The sequence below is a fragment of the Corvus hawaiiensis genome, chromosome 31, assembly GCF_020740725.1.
Source record: "Corvus hawaiiensis isolate bCorHaw1 chromosome 31, bCorHaw1.pri.cur, whole genome shotgun sequence".
NCBI lineage: Eukaryota > Metazoa > Chordata > Aves > Passeriformes > Corvidae > Corvus > Corvus hawaiiensis.
In genome coordinates, this window is record NC_063243.1 from 2,404,610 (window position 1) to 2,423,309 (window position 18,700).

An 18,700-nucleotide genomic window follows, 5' to 3' on the forward strand; every position below is an offset into this window, starting at 1 on the left:
TGGAAACACTGGCTTAACCTGACAGAGTCAGGGTATGACCTGACACCCTGCTGGGCAGGGTGGTGGTAGCAGTCCGATTAAGTGGTGGCTGCACTCCTCTTGAGGTAAGAGATGTGGTTCTGTTGAAGCAGTGATCCTGTAGAAGGATCTGGTCTTCCTCTGAAGGTCCAGTGGTGGTTATGTAGCTCTGAATCCAGTAGGTAAGGGCTGGCTGTGGTGTTCCAAACCTCAGATGATATCCAGGTAGGAGTGCTTGGTTCCTCCCTCTGGGCGGAGCATCTCACAATGGGATGATGTAATGTTATGAGTCATGCGGTGAGGTTTGATAGCCCATTAACAGAAGATACATCTCCTGAGGGAGTTACCAGGGATGTGTCATGGAACATGAGACAAAAAACACTGCCCCACCTTGTTTCAACAGATGGTGCTAGAATACATACTTTTGGTTACATCATAAATTGTAACCTAAGACAAAGCCAGGCTTGAACAATGAGAGATTGTGCTGCTGTCAGTTTTCAGGCCTCAGTTCCCATTAAAGCCGGGGCTGCACAATTCTGCAGACAATGAGGCCACTCTCTGGCCACTGGGTTAAACATTTGAGCCCAGGAATTCCTTTGGCATGGCCCTGATGAACATCCACATGCAATTCAAATGGTTTTTCCCTGTCTGGGAGGGCCAGGGCAGGAGGCTCAGTTAATCTGCTTTTGAAGCCTTGAAACTTGTGCTTTCCTTCTGGTGTCCATGATAGGGTTTCTTGGCTGGCAGGAGAGGAGTGTTGTAGGGAGAGATGCCTGGCTCCAGAAGCGCTGCCTTTAGCAGGGCCTCAGTAAGAGGCTGTAACCCCTTCCTTGCCTCCCTTGGAACAGGGTATTGCTTTTAGACACCACTTGTCCTGGTTGCTTCAGAGGAATTTGGAGAGGCTCCATATCTGATTTTCCCTATTTCCCTGGGGCTGCCCACACTTCTGGGTTCCCTTCAGCAGAGGCCTTTGCAGACATTTGACACCAAGGTACAGCAGCATTAGCCTCTGTGTCTCCTTTTACAGTAGGAATTTGCATTCCCACTTCAGCCACCAAATGCCTTCCCAGTAAATTACAATCACAATTAGGAACAAACAGAAATTGATGCATTTCGAACCCATCTCCCACATCTACTGATAGTGGTTGAATAAAACACCCCTGCTCCTCTTTCCCACTTATTGCCTGAATAATCAAGGAACTTCTTGACAATTTCCCCCCTTAGGTCTGAGATTCTGAGTGGGTTCAGAGTGGTCCTGCCACTCCCCACCAAGGAGAAACCCCTTGAAATCCTGACCTCCTTGTTTCCCTGTCCTGGAAGCCAGTGGTAGAGAGGACCTGCAGCTGGCAAATTTTGAGCATGAGATGGGGGAAGGTGCTGTAGAACATCCCAATCTGCACTATTTCTCTCTTCCTCCCCTTTTCATCTTCCTTTTTCTTACGACATGGATTCCTCCTGCTGCTGTTTGCTTTAACCATATTCCTGCACACTCCCTTCAACCAACCCCTTCCCAGCACACCAACACCATCCATTGTTGAGACCCCTTCTCAGCTTCCCTTACTGTCCCCCCCGGGTGTCCATGTCCTTAATTACCTCTGGGAGAATGTGCAAACTACCTCAGCATTGTCCCTTTTTGTATAGGAAACGATGTCCATGGTTGTGTTCCGGCTTTGTTGTTGTTCTGGAAGTTGAGGAATTGAGCAGGAGCTTGGCTGAGCAGCAGTGTGTGTCAGTCAGTGCCATTTTGTGGAGCTGATGGTTTCTGGTGTCACTTGCTTGTGTCCAAGTCCGTGTCCCTGTCTATGAGCAGATTCAGAGCATGTGTTTGTAAAGACACATTCCTCTTATTCCTTTCAACACGATGGAGAAGGGAGGGACAAAGCATAAAAGGGCATTTAGGACATCCAAAGTTAGCAAGAGAGAGGGGGGAGGTCATCCCCAAACTAAGCCGGGGGAGCTGGGATTTGGGGGGACGATGGAAAAGGGGTGGGAGAGGGGGATAAGGAGAGGGGAGACAGTGGGAAAGGGGATCCTCTGGGGGTCCCTTAGTGTCCCCATCTCTTGATCCCTGGAGCGATTCCCCAGGGCTCTGGGAGGGGATGGATCCACACTGGGGGATCCCTGACTTCCCTGTCCATCCGTGGGGGGGCTCAGGGGGGTTCCCCCCACCTAGCATCTGGTGCTGCGGGAGCTGAGGGGCAGAGAGGGGTAGGAAAGGGGGGTCCAGGGTGGGCACGGAGGAGGAGTGGGAGGGAGAGGAGGGAGAGAGGAGGAGGAGGAGCAGGAAGAGGGGTAGAAGGAGAAGCACGAGGTTCCATTCCACAGGGGACAGGGGAGGGGGAACTTGCCCCAAATATATCAGGGAGTCCTGAAGAGTGTTTTTTCTGGGGGGAGTGTTTGGAGTTTGCAGATTCCAGAATCGAGACCCAAATACCTTTGTGGGTCACTGGGAGGGCTTGGGTTTTTGGGGCAGGATGTTTGGATCTTGCAGAACCCCAAAGCTGAGTCACAGATCCCCCTTGGGTGGGTATTTGGGGGTCCACATGATGATCAGCATTTACTGGTGGGGGGGGGGACATCAGTCTTGGGGACCCAGAGGAGAACGGTGGAGAGGAACCCCGGGACCCTCAAGTGGGGAGAGCAGAGAGGGACAATACCAGAGCTGGGGGCCCCCTGGCAGCCTAAAGGGGGGAGGGGAAGAGCCTGGAGTGGGGGGACCCCTGGGATCCATGGAACCTAGGAGAGTCAGGGGAGAAGGGATCACTGGGACCCTCGAAATCCCCTGGATCATCTGTAAGCAAGACCCCAGAATGGGGGGACTCCAGAGGGGCCACAGGACCCCCATCAGCCCAGGGAAGGGAAACCCCCAAAACCCAGGAGTGGAGAGACAAGAGAGGCAGATCTCGTATGAGGGTTTTTTGGGGCCTGATCTTGGTGCTTCGGGGATTTTTATGGACACAAAACATCCAGTGACTTCCTGATATGGACTTGGGCAGGAGGAACCCCCAACCCAAGGCGCTCACCCCTTGTTTTTCCCCCCAAACCAGGATTTGTCATTCCCAAGGTGTTGCTGGATGGAGGAGGAGGAAAAGCCCCGGAGATGCCGCATGAGGAGGGGCTGCAAAAGCAGCCCAGAGAGATCCAAGCAGGAAAGAGCCCCCCTGTGCCAGGAAGGCGGCCGGAGATCCAGGGGGAAGAGTTTCAGCCAGAGATCCAACCTGATCCAGCACCAGAGGATCCACACTGGGGAACAGCCCTATGAGTGTGGGAAGTGTGGGAAGAGCTTCAGCCAAAGCTCCAGCTTCCTCAGTCACCACAAGATCCACAGTGGGGCAAAGCCCTACGAGTGTGGGGAATGTGGGAAGAGCTTCAGGTGGAGCTCCCACCTGAGGGAGCACCAGAACATCCACACTGGGGAACGGCCACATGAGTGTGGGGAATGTAGGAAGCGCTTCAGCTGGAGGTCCAGCCTCATCAATCACTTCAAGGTCCATACGGGGAAACGGCCCTATGCGTGTGGGGAGTGTGGGAAGGGCTTCAGAACGAGCACCCTCCTTATCCGCCACCAGTTTATTCACACTGGGGAACGCCCCTACGAGTGTGGGGAATGTGGGAAGAGCTTCAGCCGGAACTTCAACCTGAGGGAACACCAGCGCATCCACACTGGGGAGAGGCCCTACGAGTGTCCCAAATGTGAGAAGAGATTTCGGAGGAGCTGCGATCTCCTTGTACATCAGCGAATTCACACAGAGGAGAAGCCCTTCTGCTGCCCTGACTGCGGGAAGGGCTTCAAGCAAAACTTCGCCCTTGTCCTACACCAGCGTATCCACACCGGGGAGAGGCCCTACGAGTGTCCTGAGTGTGGGAAGAGGTTTGTGAGGAGCTCGGATCTCAACAAACATCAGCCAATACACACAGGGGAGAGGCCCTTCCGCTGCCCCGACTGCGGGAAGGGCTTCAACGACAGCTCCAACCTCGTCAGGCACAGGCGCATCCACACCGGGGAGAGGCCCCACCTGATCCACCACCAGGTGATCCACACCGGGGAACGGCCCTACGAGTGTGGGGAATGTGGGAAGAGCTTCAGCCACAGCTCCAACCTCATCAATCACCGCATGATCCACACGGGGGAAGGGCCCTACCCCTGCTCAGAATGTGGGAAGAGCTTCAGCCGTAATTCCCACCTCAGGGTACATCAGCGCATCCACTCTGGGGAGAGGCCCTACAAGTGTCCTGAGTGTGGAAAGACGTTTCAGAGCACCACAGCCCTCCTCAGACATGAGCGCATTCACACGGATGAGAGGCCCTTCCGATGCCCCGACTGTGGGAAGGGCTTCAAGCAAAACTCCACCCTCATCAGGCACCGGCGCATCCACACCAGGGAGAGGCCCTACGAGTGTCCCCAGTGTGGGAAGAGCTTCTCACAGAGCTTTAACTTGACCCAACACCAACAGAGGCACCGCTGAGGGAAGCCCTGCGAGTGCCCCGAGTGCGGGAAGAGCTTCGTGCGCTGCTCCAGCTCCATCCCCCGTGGGAGGATTGGCGTTGGATGACTCCCAGTGACCCCCGTTGGGCAGAGCCCTGCTGATCCATGATCCTGGTGATCCGTGTTGGGAAGACACCTGGCTGAGGGGCTCCAGATCTTCTGGCTCCCTGCAGGCACATGAATGAACCTGGGGCAGGGACATCCATTGGGACGCAGACCAACATCGGGAATTCATTGGGGAGAGCGGATTTGTTGATTATTGACCCCAAAAAATCTTTTCCATTCAATCCTATCTTCTGGTGGCATCCAGGAATACTGGATGGTCTTGGAGGTCTTTTCCAACCTCAATGATTCCATGATTCCGATTTTCTCTGGCCCAAGGGCGTCTTCCACAGCCAAATGGTGATGGACTGGAGCAAAGACCAAGATTCTGAAGACAGTGGGGTGGAACCCCCAAGAAAAAGGTTCTTCGCTCCAATCCAAGCACGAGGATCCTCAGCCGGCACAGACACAGAAATCCTTTATTTTGGCCTTGGTTTTCTTTTCATTTTTCTTCATCCTTCAATAAACTTGAAACTGGGGAAAAAATGAAGACATTGAACTGAGACATGGGTGGAGACATGGAGGGACAGACAATGGCATGGATGGAAGCGTGGTGGGGACACAGCCATGGGTGAGGAGACGGTGGGACAGGGCCAGGGACATGTGGGGACATGGCCATGGCCGGTGCCATGGGGGGAACTTGCAGGGGATGTGGGGGATGCTGGGTTTAAGGGAGTTGAGGGTTCCTGGGAGGGACTTGGGGCTTGCTGAGGGCTTTGGGGTCCCCAGGCTGAGCGGCTCCGGCTGCGCTGGGAGACCCTGGCGGAGGTTCTGGGGCAGCTGCTCAAGGACCCCCTGAGCTGGACCCCCAGCCAGCATTAGGCTCCTGGAAGGGAATGAACGTCCTTGTCCCAAGGAAGGAAATCCCAGCACCCCCAGGGTGTCGGGGGCAGCTGAGAGGCCACAAGAGGGAGGGGAGGGCCAGACACAGCTGTCCACCTCCAAAACTGCACCCCAAAAATCCTGAAACTCAGGGATTCCTCCCAGAATGAAGCTGCCAGGAGCTGCCTGAATTGAGGGAAAGGGGGATGGGACCCCCAGACTGAGCAGGAGCAGCGTGGAACCTCCAAACCCCAGCATCGGGGAGGGGGGTTGGCAATTGGGGGAACGATGATGAAGGGGTAGAAGAGTGGGGAAAAAGTGGGGTCTGGGATCCCCGAAGAGAGCAGGAGGGGGATGGGACCCCCAAAATGAGTTGGGAGAGGTCTGTGAGTTGGGGGGAACGATGGGAGTGGGGAGGGAAAGGTGAGGTTGGGACGGAAGAAGTGCTGTTCCATGGGGATCCAGCCCTCTTCCCCAGGATTTGAGCCCTGGAGCGATTTCCTGGGGCTCTGGGGGGGGATGGATCCGCACTGGGGATGTCCCCAAGCCCCCTGCCCATCCCTGGGGGGCTCATGGGGAGTTCCCCCCTGCCAACAGCTGGTGCTGCGGCGGCCGTGGGGCAGGCGGGGGTGGGAAATAGGGGTCCGGGTTGGGAGCGGGGGAGGAGCAGAAGGGAGAGAGGAGCAGGAGGTGCAGGAAAAGGAGGAGGAGGAAGAGCAGGAGCGGGAATAGGAGGAGCAAGAGGAGGAAAAGGAGGAGCAGGACTAGAAGGAAAAGGAAGAGGAGGAGCGGGAGGAATTTTTTTGCGGGGGAGGAGGTGTTTGGATCTTGTAGGAGTCTAAAGCTGAGCCGCAAATGAGCCTTGGGCGGATCTTGGAAGGTCATCGTGGTGATCACCCAGTACCGGTGGGGGAGGAGGGGGGTGGCGACGTGCAGCTGGAGGACCCCCGGCAGCCAGGAGGGGTGGGGGAGGCTGGAGATGAGCAGGGTCAGGGCCCCTCCCGATGTTGAAAGGGCTGGTGACTTCTAGAGCTGGGCTTGGGCAGTGGGACCATCAAACCCAATGCACTCACCCTTGTTTGTCCCCCAAAACAGGATTTCCCAATCCCAAACTTTGTCCGGATGGAAGAGGAGGCTGCGAGGAAGATGCCCCGGGACCCCCAGGCAGGTGAGGAGGAAGTCACTGCCCCTTTCCCTTCTCTCCTGCTCCATCTCCCAACCCAGCATCGCCCCCGGCTGCAGGACAACCCCGCTGCCGACGCCGTCCTGCCGGGGATGGACTGGGGGGATCTCCTTCCCCTTCCCTGTGGCACGGAGGCAAATCCCACCCTCTTCTCCTCCACTCTCCTTCCTCTCCTTGTTCTGTCCTTCTTCCTTCCACTTCTCTCCTCCACTCTCCTTCCTCTCCTTGTTCTGTCCTTCTTCCTTCCACTTTCCTTCCTCCTCTTCTTCCTCCCTTGTTCCTTTTTCTTGTTCCTTCCTCTTCTTCTACCTTTTCCTTTTCCCTTCTCCCTGTCCCTTCCTCTCCTTGTCTTTCCTGCCCCAGGCACTGAGCTGCAGATGGAGACCAGGGGGAACAAATCCCTGTGGCAGAACCTCGTGGAAGAGGCCGCTTTGAGCACCTCCTCGGCGTAGGAATGGATGCCCGAAAGATAGGCTGCAAATAAATCCCCATAGACCGATGTCTATAGAGCAGGTATTTGTTTATTGCAGCGCTGGAGGTGAGGGGGGTTTTTCCTCCTGACTCACCCACCTTTGTCAAGTGCTGTGGTATATTTATACAGTAAATTTTGCTTTAATGTTGCTCTGTCATTACAGCATCATCACATATGTGCCAGAACTAATTTACATAGCAGGATCTCATGGTTATTAGATAATTTTTTGCACTGCGCATACACTTCCCCAATTTGGGGGTCTTTGGGGGTCTTTGAGGAAGGCTTCTAAAGTCCTCTTTGCACTTGAACTTTTCAACTTTGTCTTCGAGACATGCACAGTTACAGTGCTCTTCGGTCCATCTGGTCTTAACCGGCCTAAATTCTTTGTTTTGTGTCTAATTGGCTTTGTGCTTGCCAATTTCTCATTAGTACTACACTTATCTAAGACTATACACTTGGTAAGTGTTTTTTGTTTTTTTCCTTTTCTCTTTTTCTCTATTCTGCATATCAGCAACTAATTAACTATATACTAGGCATTACATTGTATAAAGAGTTATTCATATCAGATTATATGGGTAGCAAAAGTTATGATTCAGGTTATATAAGCATCAGGTTATTGGTATAGAAGTTATGATTCAGGCTACATAAGTAAAAGCTATGATTCAGGCTATATAAGTATAGAAGGCTACGCTTCAGGTTATATTGATATTCTTCAGGTTATATTGATAAAAAGTCATGATTTAGGTTATACTGATAATAGGTTACATAGATATCTTATAACCTGTCTTGGGGTGACTTTATGATGTGTATCCCCTATCACTGCCCCATGCCCAGAAATTAATTTTGTGCCCTTCTGTGCCTTTAAACTGAGCCTGAGAGGGGGGAGGAAAACCTGAACAAAACTTCTTCAAAGCAATTTGCAGCTTTCAAGTTCAAGGTCACACAGTGATAGAGACTTTTTTTTTCAGCTGCAGCAGCAGAGCAAGGGTGGGGAAGGCACCCTGGTTGTTTTCAGACAGGCTTTTTTCAGGTCCTTTTCCTTTCTCCAGAGAGAGATGGAGAGTTGAACTTTTGTTTTCCTGGAACTTTGGTTTTTTTCCTTTTTTTTTTCTCTTCTGGACTATTTCAACATCAGAATACATCGGGAGGACTTTCCACTGGGCCTTGGCTCTAGAGGGGGGCCCACCACCCCATCCCAGCTCCAAGGAGGGAGAGAGAGAGATCTACGGGAGGACTCTGAACTTATCCCAGGTTTTTCTCTCAGCAGAGTGAGAGGTTATGTTATTTTGCATTATTATTCTTTTCCTGTGTGTTTGTTAAATAAATAGTTTTTATCTCTTTCACTTTCCGTCGAGGAAAATTTATTTTTTCCCAAACCTAGTGGGGAAGGGGTGGTTGCAACCTGCCTTCTCTCAGAGGATATATTTCTAAATTTGGCCAAACCGGCACAAAACCAAAGCTATATAAGCACTTTGTTACTTTGACCTAAGTTATCATCAGAATCCAATGAGGAGGAAAATCCCTTGAGATCCTACACGAGGAGGGGCTGCAAACCCAGCCCAGGGAGCTGTGAGGAGGAAAGACCCCTCTGTGAGCTGGGAAGGAGGCTGGAGATGCAGCCAGAGCTCGGAGCTGCTGGGGAAGCCTCAGGGTGGGAGAAGCTCCACAAGTGCTTGGAATGTGGGAAGAGTTTTGGAGATCCCCGGGGATGCAGAGATCCCCCCGCAGCCCCTGGAGGAGCCCCCACCGGAGCAGGGGATGCCTGAGGAGAGGCTGTGACCCCGTGCGAGACCCGTGGACAGAGGGGCCCTGCCGGAGCAGCCTGTCCTTGCAGGACTGACCCCGGGGCAGAGTGACCCCCGGGGCTGCAGCAGTGTGAGGGGACTGCTGCCCGTGGGACGGACTCAGGCTGGAGAAGTTCCTGGAGAACTGCCTGGTGGGAGGGAGCCCAGAGTGCAGCAGGGGAACGACTCCTGTCCCTGAGCAGCGGGAGAAGGCACCGGGGATGAACTGAGCACGGCCCCAATTCCCTGTGTCCTGCACTGCCGGGGTGGGAGGTGGAGCTGGAAGGAGGGAGGGGTGGGAGGAAGAAGTTTTTAAAGGTGCTTCTCATTATTGTGCTCTGAGTTTTTGGGAGTTTTCTGCAATAAATTTCTCCCCTTCTCCACTCAGCCAAAGGGATCTGGGGCAGTTTTCCCTTTCTCGGGGAAATCAAAGCCATGCACTGATGCTCCGAATTAGGGGGTAAGAGAAGCGAGGCTGCAGGGCTTCCCAAGGAGCCAGACCAACCCAGCACTCAGGGCTGGGCAGGTCGGGCCGGGAGCAGCGGAGAGCTTTGTTTCTCTTCTCAGCTGAATGGCGGCTCGGGCCGGGCCCGTTCCAGGGCTGCTCCTCAGCTGCGGCTTTCCCCTCACGCAGCCCGGGGGGCGCTGGGAGCGCGGGGCGGGGCTGGGCCGTGTGCAGAGCCCGCCCCTCGCTCCGATTGGGCGGTGCTGCCGTCAGTCGTGGTTCTGGCGCGCTGATTGGTCGGAGCGGGGAGCAGCCCGGGCCCGGAGCCGCCGGCAGGGCGGCCGTGGCGCAGCAGAGGCGCCATTGGCGGAGCGTCTGTGCGGGCCCGGGAGCGGCGGCGGCGGCGGCCGGAGCCCGGTGAGGCGGCGGCGGAGCTCGGAGGCGGCCCCAGCGCAGGTGGGAGCCGCGCTCGGTTCTGGCGGGGCTCGGGGCTGGCTGCGGGCGGAGGGGGCGGCAGGGGGCTGTGGCGGGTTCGTTGTGCCGTGTGGGCGCCGTGTTCGCCCTGGCGTGAGGGCGCTGCGGGAGCGGCTGCCCGCGGTCTCCTTCCCGCTGCTGCCTCGGCAGGAGCCGGTGCCGGAGCAGCGCTGGCTCGTCCCGGCTGCTGTGGGTAGGACAGAGGTGGCTGCCCCGTGGCCGGCAGTGTGCGGGAAAGTTCCCGTGGCCAGAGGTTTGTGTCCCCAGAGGAGCCGGAGGAGTCGTGTAAAAGTAACTTTATTCGTGGACAAAGGGAGAGGCCACGGGGCATTTCCCGTGGGGTCTGTCCAAGTGTTGGAGGACGCAGCCTCCTTTTTATGCCGATTTGCCCGGCCGCATCTCCGTGTCCCTTTCCGCAGTGGCTGAGGTCCTTGGAAGGTACAGACTTCCCGATCCGCCTGCTGCATGTGCCCCTTAATGTGCCCCCCCACTTTGTAGAACATCCAATATTCATGGCTCTGTGAAGTTTTATTTCCTTTGTTCTCTGTTTCCCCACTTTTCCTTTGCCATCTCTTTGCCAAAAGCAGTTTTTGTCATTTAATTTTCCACAGCCTCCTGGTCCTTCTGCTGGAAGAGAATCTGATGCCATCCCAGGGTGAAATGTGGCATTGCTCATGGGAGTGGATTGGTGGGTGAGAAGGTCAGGAGCTGGAGCTGTGTGCTTGGTTATGATTTGGAGGACAGCTTGTAATCTAATGATGCATTGAAATGATCCGTGGGTTCTCTGGCACCTGGTATGAATTTGTTTGGGTTCCCAGGGGCTGCTCCATGGTGTTGTAGGATTTGTTCTGGTGGCCGTTCATCTTTTCCCCATTTTTGGGCGCTGCCAAAAATGCCAGGGATGCATCAATTGACTGCTTTTCTCTGATTAAATCATCATGTCCTTGGATTCCCAAGTGATTTCGCTGACCTTGTGTCAGCAAAAGCAGCCCAGTGGTCAAACCCACCCTGTATAACACAGAGAGTGCCAGCAGATGTTGGACTGGGGAGAGGGATGATTCCCCCCTGCTTTTTGGAGTGAAGTTCTCCCAACATTCTCCGTTTGCTGTTTTCCTTTGCAGCTTCAGGGATTTCTGTTGCAGAGTCAGAGATGCTCAGTGTGGGCTCTGCCTTTAGCGATGCAAATTCCGTCAGTGCAGGGAGGCAGAGCTTGGGGTGAGGGGCAGAGGGAATCAGCCCAATTCCTGTGGCAGGCAAGGAGACCCTGGGACATTGTGCCCACTTCCCCCATGTCTTGGGGTGACTTTATGATGTGTATCCCATATCGCTGCCTATGTCCAGAAATTAATTTCTGTGCCTTTCTATGCCTCTAAACTGAGCCTGAGAGGGGGAAGGAAAAAACTGAGCAAAACTTTTTCAAAGCAGTTTGCAGCTTGTTCAAGGTCATACATAGATAGCAATTGGTTTCCCAGCTGTGGCAGGGGAGTGAGGAAGCACCCAGCTGGCTGCTCCCAGGACAGTTTTTTTGGCCAGGGGTTCAGCTGCTTTTTCTCCCGAGAGAGACTGAGAGTTGAATTTTTCCTTCCCTGGAATTTCGGATTCTCCCTTTTCTACTGGACTGATTGATTGTTTTAACATCAGAGCACATCGGGAGGACTTTCCAGCGGGCACAGAGGGCCTGGCCCTGGGCCAAGCCCCAGCTCTGAGGAGACCAAAGGGAGGATTCGAACACTTTCCCAGGTTTTTCCCCCACAGCGAAAGATTTAATTATTTAGCATTATTATCCTTTCCCCAATATTTTCCTTCACTTTCCTTCGAGGAAAATTTATTTTTCCCGAACCTGGTGGGGGAGGGGTGGTTGTGCCTTCTCTCAGAGGATATATTTCTAAAGTTGGCCAAACCTGAACATCCCAGCAGAGTTAATTTGCATTTCTAAAGCTCGTCTGCTGGCTGCCTGGAAGGAAGGTTCTCTTCCAGGGCAGCCATCCGATGAGCTGCTTGTGCCCCTTTCCCCTCCCCCCTCCACTTCCTTTTTTTTTTTTTCCTTTTTTTTTTAAATGGTATTTTGTTTTATTACTGTTTATGAGTTAAAGGGTCACCTTTAAAACTTTTCCAGTTTCGCAAAATGCAACTTAAAGGTGAGCATCAACAAACCCATTCCAAAATTCTGCCGTCACTAATAGCCATGCACACACATACAGAAAAAAACCCCAAAGCAGTAAAGATTTTTGCTACTTCTTCCCCTCGGACTAAAAATTGACTCTCACACCCCTGGCCCAAACCCAGCTGACAATGTCAGAGTAGGATTATGGGGAAAAAAACGTTTTAATTGTGTAGTCTATTCACTGAAACTCTGGGAAGAACAAAAACTATCCAAAAACTTTTTTAGTGCTGGAGGATCAAGGCATTACTTTATTCTGGCCAGGATGTGCAACAGAAATCATTTCATGGACACATAGCCCGGGTGTGCAGGGAAAATCATTCCATGGCACACGAGTTTTACTCGATTTTTCCTCAATTTTATGCAGTCTAAACCCATAGAAATCCGTCGGTTTAATGTCCATTGGTTCCAAGTTGGGTAGTTCTTAGTATTTGGTTTCCTATTGGCCCCGGATTGCTTGGCCTCTGATGTTAATTAGGTGCACACTCCTTGATTTCCTTCTCAGCCTTTTCCAGAGCAGGGGTCTCCAGCTGTGCCGGGGGCAGTGTCTGGGGTAGCTGTTCCTTGATGTTTGCTGATGGGCCTTGATGTTTTGTTGATGGGCGTTATCTTTTGGGTATCTTTTGGGCTGTTCCCAGTCTGTTGAGATGTTAAGCTCATCTCTGTTGAGTGGTGTAACATCCCTTAACAAACACTTTCAAATTCCTTTCCCCAAGGCAGAGGCCAACCAAGCCTGAGTAGAGAGATAAAATTTTAAACCAATTCTGAATTTGGTAAATTTTCCATCAATCGAATCCCGCCCAGCCCAGAGTGTGAGTGTAACTGAGAGCCAGAGTGGAATTCTCCCGCTGTCTCGCGCAGCAGCTGTGGCGAGTGCAGGCACAGAAAGCTCTGAAGGTCGCCCGGTGCCAGCGAGGATTGGCCCCCAGTGCCTGGAGATGCCAGAGGAGGTGCCCAGCCAGACTATTTCAGCAGAGGATCTGTGGGCAGCCCCCGGGGCTTCCCCCGCTGTGGAGCCCTGGCTGCTGCTGCGGCCCCTTCTGTGCAGGGTCAGTGGCGGCCTCGCATGGTCCTCCTGCAGCCGGGGAGTGCAAATCCGCGGGGCTTCAGAGAGCTTGAGGCGAGGGTGAGGGGTCCCCCCGTGTTCAGCTGTGCTGGCGGCTGTTTCTGTGCTCGGGGACACTTGGAATGGGCCACGCCCTTGGCCACCAGTGGTGCTTCTTTGCGCTCCTCAGGCAGGACCCGATGTCCTGGTTGGATGTTGTGGGCAGCAAAGTGCCAAGGCAGGGTCTGTGCCAGCCGAGCTTCCTGTGGAAGAGATTTCACAAGAGACAGGATTCTGGCCACAGACTGCTTGAAACAGACATCCCTGGTCTCCACCCCCTCAACTAGGTCGAGAATGAGCAGGGTGAGGAATTGGAAACATCAATTCCAGGGGAGATAATTGAATATCTGCCTTGGGTCTGGCTCTTCTTCTTGCCAAAACCAATGGCAGCAGCCGTACCCGTGGCATCTTGGTTTCTCTCAGCAGCTTCAGAAGGTGTTTCTTTATTTCCCCATTCATTCTTTCCACCCGACCCGAACTCTAGGGGTGCCGGGGTGTTTGAAGGTCCCACTGTGTTCCTAAAGCAGCCAGAACGGCCTGAAGGATCTTTCCTGTAAAATGAGTTCCCCTGTCTGACTCTATTTCTTCCACAATCCCATATCTTGGAATTGTTTGTTCCAAACATGCCTTAAGAACTGATGCAGGGATTGCTGAAGCAGTCAGAAATGCTTCTGCCCCGCTGTGAGCTGCCATGCTGTTGGCAGAAGATATTGAAGCCTTCCTGCTCAGGGCATTTCAGTGCCAGGCTCTTCCAAGCGCCCCCAGCTCGGCCCTTTGAGCTGAGCATGCGGGCGCTGAGCTGCGCTTTGTCTCATTCCCTTTCCTTCAGAGCAGCGTGTCTTGTCACTCTTTTCCCTTCTGCTGCCCTTGCAGACCCATCCCTAAATACCTTTTCTCCCTCAGGCCAGGGAATGTCTGGTAAATCTTTCCTAGCCCGGGTCTGGAGCTCTGTCACTTGACTGCAGCCATGGGTTTCTTGCCAGCCCCGTGTCCAGGGCCGTTCAAACAGGAGGCTGGGTTCAACCCTTGCCCTGTGCTCAACTCTGAATCCTCCTGTTCCATCCAACAAGTTTCATTCTGTAAGAACCGAGCACTGCTCATCCATTTAGAGGCTCCTTTGGTTAACAAAGCTTTAACTTGATGCCAGGCTTGAACAATCAGAGATTGTGCTGCTGTCAGTTTTCAGGCCTCAGTTCCCATTAAAGCCGGGGCTGCACAATTCTGCAGACAATGAGGCCACTCTCTGGCCACTGGGTTAAACATTTGAGCCCAGGAATTCCTTTGGCATGGCCCTGTTTAACATCCACATGCAATTCAAATTGGTTTTCCCTGTCTGGGAGGGCCAGGGCCGGAGGCTCAGTTAATCTGCTTTTGAAGCCTTGAAACTTGTGCTTTCCTTCTGGTGTCCATGGTGGGGTTTCTTGGCTGGCAGGAGAGGAGTGTTGTAGGGAGAGATGCCTGGCTCCAGAAGCGCTGCCTTTAGCAGGTGAAGAGCAGACAGAACTCCATTACTAAAGAAGTAGTAAAGTAGGTATGTTTATTTCCCGCTGGGACGCACGGGGGATCGCTCCTCCAAAGCCATGCGTGCCGACAGCTGCATTCAGCTCGGTATTTATCGGGTTACAAGTTCCATATTCATTAAGTTTCGCAACACGCCTATACATATTCATCACCTAGCCCCGCCCAGCCTCGCTTCGTATTATAATGAACCCAAAAGTCATTTACATCCGCGTTGCGCTTGCACAGTGTGGTTTGGTGGCTTTGGTAGGGGTCTTCCGAGGGTCTTTTTGATGAAGTCAGGAGTCTTCCTCATCCTGAACTTTTCACCTTTCTTCCCTACGCATGCTCTTTTGTACCCCTGGCCTGGGTTTAAGCTTCGAGACTGGTTTGAGCTAGTTTTGGGTTGAGCGCAGGATGTCAGTCTGAGACTCCCTCTGCCCTTATCAGTGGTCTCTTATCTTTTCTTCCTGCCCTGGTATGCTGACCAAGCTGGATGCATTGTTCCTAACAAACTAATTCTCCTGCTTCCCATCCCCCTGATTCACAGGGACTCAGTAAGAGGCTGTAACCCCTTCCTTGCCTCCCTTGGAACAGGGTATTGCTTTTAGACACCACTTGTCCTGGATGCTCTGAAGGAATTTGGAGAGGCTCCATATCTGATTTTCCCTATTTCCCTGGGGCTGCCCACACTTCTGGGTTCCCTTCAGCAGAGGCCTTTGCAGACATTTGACACCAAGGTACAGCAGCATTAGCCTCTGTATCTCCTTTTACAATATGAATTTGCATTCCCACTTCAGCCACCAAATGCCTTCCCAGTAAATTACAATCACAATTAGGAACAAACAGAAATTGATGCATTTTGAACCCATCCCCCACATCTATGAATTGTGGTTGAATAAAACACACCTGCTCATCTTTCCCACTTATTGCCTGACTAATCAAAGAACTTCTTGACAATTTCCCCCCTTAGGTCTCAGATTCGGAGTGGATCGAGAGGCCCCTGTGTCTATCAGGAGCGGCCTCGTCTCGATCCAGAGGCGCCCTGAATGTTCTCAAGGGCTCTGGTGCGGTGGGTCCCTGGTGTGCTGGGAGCTCTGAGAGCCCTGACAATCCATGTCCATCAGGGGTGGACTTGCTGGTGCTGAGGGTGCTGCTGTCTGTGCTTGCAGTGTCCTTGTGGCCTGCAGCTGGAGCCCTGATTCCTTGGCAGGGGCTGTTTGGGTGGGCTCTGCCGTGCCGAGGAGGGCAATGCCTGTGCCAGGTGCTTGTGGCCGCCGCCGTCCCCTGGGTGCTGGGGCCCCCTTGGGCCCTGCGGTTCATCCCTGGGGGGCTGTAGAAACTCTGCCATGGCCTTTGCCTTCACCTTGGCCTTTTGCTCATCCCTTCTTGCATTCTCCTGCTGAGCCTTTCTGGCCAAGTGCTGCAGGGGCTTCTTGTGCCTCTCCTGCAGCCCCCTCAGTGCCTGTGGGTGCTCATCCTCTGACAGCTGCTGAGCTTTCTGCAAAATCATTCGTTTCTCCAGTGACCCAAACAAGATCGTTGAAAGAAAATCCTGATCTTTCCACATCCCGCAGCCTCCTGGGGGCCGGGGGTCACTGCCGGCCCTGCCCGGGGGGTGTTGGGGTCAGGCAGTGCCCGGCGCTGAGCCCCGGCTGCCCCACAGCCCCGGCCCGGCCCCGCAGCTCCCCACAGGCCCCAGCCCGTGCTGCCCTGTCCTGCTGCTCCCCACCACAGAGAAACACCCTGAAATCCTGACTTCCTTGTTTTCCTGTCCTGGGAACTGGGGATACAAAGAGCTTATCCCTGAGGATAAGAGGTTTTTGACCCTTTTTGAGGATAAGATTGGAATGGTGCTGTAAAACATTCCAATTCTCACTATTTTTCTCTTCCTCCTCTTTTCCATCTTCCTTTTCCTTTCTTATCACATAGATTCCTCCTGCTGCTGTTTGCCTTAACCATATTCCTGCACCCTGCCTTCAACCAATCCCTTCCCAGCACACCAACACCATCCGTCCCCTGTTGCTGAGACCCCTTCTCGACTTCCCTTTTTACCCCCGCTGGGTGTCCGTGTCCTTAATTACCTCTGAGAGAATGTGCAAACTGCCTCAACATGGTCCCCTTTTGTATAGGAAACGATGTCCATGGTTGTGTTGAGGCTTTGTTGTTGTTCTGGAAGTTGAGGAATTGGGCAGGAGCTTGGCTGAGCAGCAGTGTGTGTCAATCAGTGCCATTTTGTGGAGCTGATGGTTTCTGCTTGTGTCACTTGCTTGTGTCCAAGTCGGTGTGGCTGTGTCCGAGCAGATTGAGAGCATGTGTTTGTAGGGAGGCGTTGCTGTTGTTCCTTGGCTGGGGGTGCCCGGTTTTCGGGCCATCCCCCCTGGAGCAGGGTGTCCCCCCTTGGTGCAGGCGCGGCCCTCAGGCAGCGCTCAGCCAATCAGAAGGCGCGGCGCTGGTGAGTCAGCAGTTGCCAGGCAGAGCCGCAGCGCCCGGCGCTCCCCAGCTGGAGCCCCCGTGTGGCCCGGCCTTGGCGCCCCCCGCGAGGGGAATTTGGGGAGGTGGGAGGGGGGGAGCGCCAAGGCCGGGCCGGCCCGTGCTGTGCTGGCAGAAGTGGCTGCGGCGGGGGCCGAGTGCGGGCAGGAGCGGCCGAGAGCCCAGCGCTGCCGCAGCCCGAGCTGCCGCAGCTGCATCCCTGCTGGTGCTGTGGGATGCGAGAGCTCTGGGGGGCAGAGCGAGCCAGGGGTGGGTGCTGGGCCTGGGGGGAGGAGGAGAAAGGCTGGAGGAGCAGGGCTGGAGACCAGAATGGTGAAAGGATGCACGTGGGAGCAGCAGGTGGGATTCAGCAGGAGAAGGAGTAGTGTGAGGAAGAGGAGTGTGAGGAAGAGTAGGGACACAGGAGGAGGAGGAGGAGGAGCAGGAAGAGGAGGCACCGCAAGGTTCCAGCACTCGCTGTATCTGCAGCCTCCCCCCAGCCCCAGGAGCGTTGCCCCCCCATGCAGCAGGTGATCAGGGAGGGGGATCCATGATTTTCCCGTGGGTGAATCTTGGTGTTTCTGAGGTTTCTTGGGCTCCATGTTGGTGGTTTGGTTTTTTTTGTGGGGGCTGAATGTTTATAATTTGGAGGGGGTTTTGTCTGAATCTTGATGTTTTGGGTCTGTGTCTTGATGTTTGGGGGACTTCTGGAGTGAATCTTGGTTTTTTGGAGGTTTTTACAGACACAAGATGTCCGGAGATGGACCTGGGCAGGAAGAACCTCCAGCCCACGGTGCTCACCCTTTGTTTCTCCCCCCAAACCAGGATTTGTCATTCCCAAGGCGTGGCTGGATGGAGGAGGAGGAAAAGCCCCGGAGATGCTGCATGAGGAGGGGCTGCAAACGCAGCCCAGAGAGATCCAAGGAGGAAAGAGCCCCCCTGTGCCGGGAAGGCAGCCGGAGATTCAGGAGGAGCTCGGAGCTGGGGGAGAAGCCTCAGGGTGGGGAGAAGCCCCACAAGTGCTTGGAATGTGGGAAGGGCTTCAGGTGGAACTCCAACCTGAGGGAACACCAGAGGATCCACACTGGGGAGAAGCCCTACAAGTGTGGGGAATGTGGGAAGGGCTTCACCAACAGCTCCCAGCTGATCCAGCACCAGGTGGTTCACACCAGGGAACGGCCCTATGGGTGTAGGGAATGTGGGAAGAGCTTCAGCCAGAGCTCCAGCCTGTGGGCACACCGGCGCACCCACACTGGGGAGAGGCCCTACGAGTGTTCTGAGTGTGGGAAGAGGTTTCCAAGGAGCTCCTATCTCATCAGACACCAGAGCACTCACACGGATGAGAGGCCTTTCCGCTGCCCTGAGTGTGGGAAGGGCTTCAAACGCAACGCCCACCTCATCATCCACCAGCGCACCCACACTGGGGAGAGGCCCTATGAGTGTTCTGAGTGTGGGAAGAGCTTCTTCTGCAGCTCTCACTTGGCCGAACACCAACGGAGGCACCGCTAAGGGAAGCCCTGCGAGTGCCCCGAGTGCGGGAAGAGCTTCGTGCGCTGCTCCAGCTCCATCCCCCGTGGGAGGATCGGCGTTGGATGATCCCCAGGGACCCTCGTTGGGCAGAGCCCTGGTGACCCCCGTTCCGGGTGATCCCCGCTGGGTGGGGGGAAGGTGTTGGAGAG

The 18,700-nt window shown here is 54.3% G+C and overlaps 1 protein-coding gene, 2 long non-coding RNA genes and 1 pseudogene across 3 annotated transcripts; all 4 read left to right on the plus strand.

Annotated features, from left to right (window-relative positions):
* The window catches only part of LOC125318825, a 157,891-nt pseudogene that overhangs the window by 96,355 nt on the left and 42,836 nt on the right, over positions 1-18,700 (plus strand).
* Positions 311-18,605, plus strand: LOC125318696 (zinc finger protein 850-like). The gene is made up of 3 exons (XM_048289639.1): positions 311-315; positions 3,134-4,479; positions 18,022-18,605. The coding sequence occupies exons 1-3, from the start codon at positions 311-313 to the stop codon at positions 18,528-18,530; spliced, it is 1,860 nt and encodes a 619-aa protein (XP_048145596.1). The 3' UTR covers positions 18,531-18,605.
* LOC125318828 lies at positions 6,193-8,424 on the plus strand. Its single transcript, XR_007200498.1, has 4 exons — positions 6,193-6,308; positions 6,524-6,596; positions 6,975-7,124; positions 8,052-8,424. It is a non-coding gene; the product is annotated as an uncharacterized LOC125318828 (long non-coding RNA).
* Positions 10,972-12,096, plus strand: LOC125318842. Its single transcript, XR_007200512.1, has 2 exons — positions 10,972-11,077; positions 11,701-12,096. It is a non-coding gene; the product is annotated as an uncharacterized LOC125318842 (long non-coding RNA).

What these genes read in the sequence shown, in the direction of transcription:
- LOC125318696 (XM_048289639.1), top strand. An exon ending in CCAACACCAACAGAGGCACC is followed by an intron (nt 4,480 to 18,021) that starts GCTGAGGGAAGC and finishes AGAAGCCTCAGG; the next exon opens with GTGGGGAGAAGCCCCACAAG.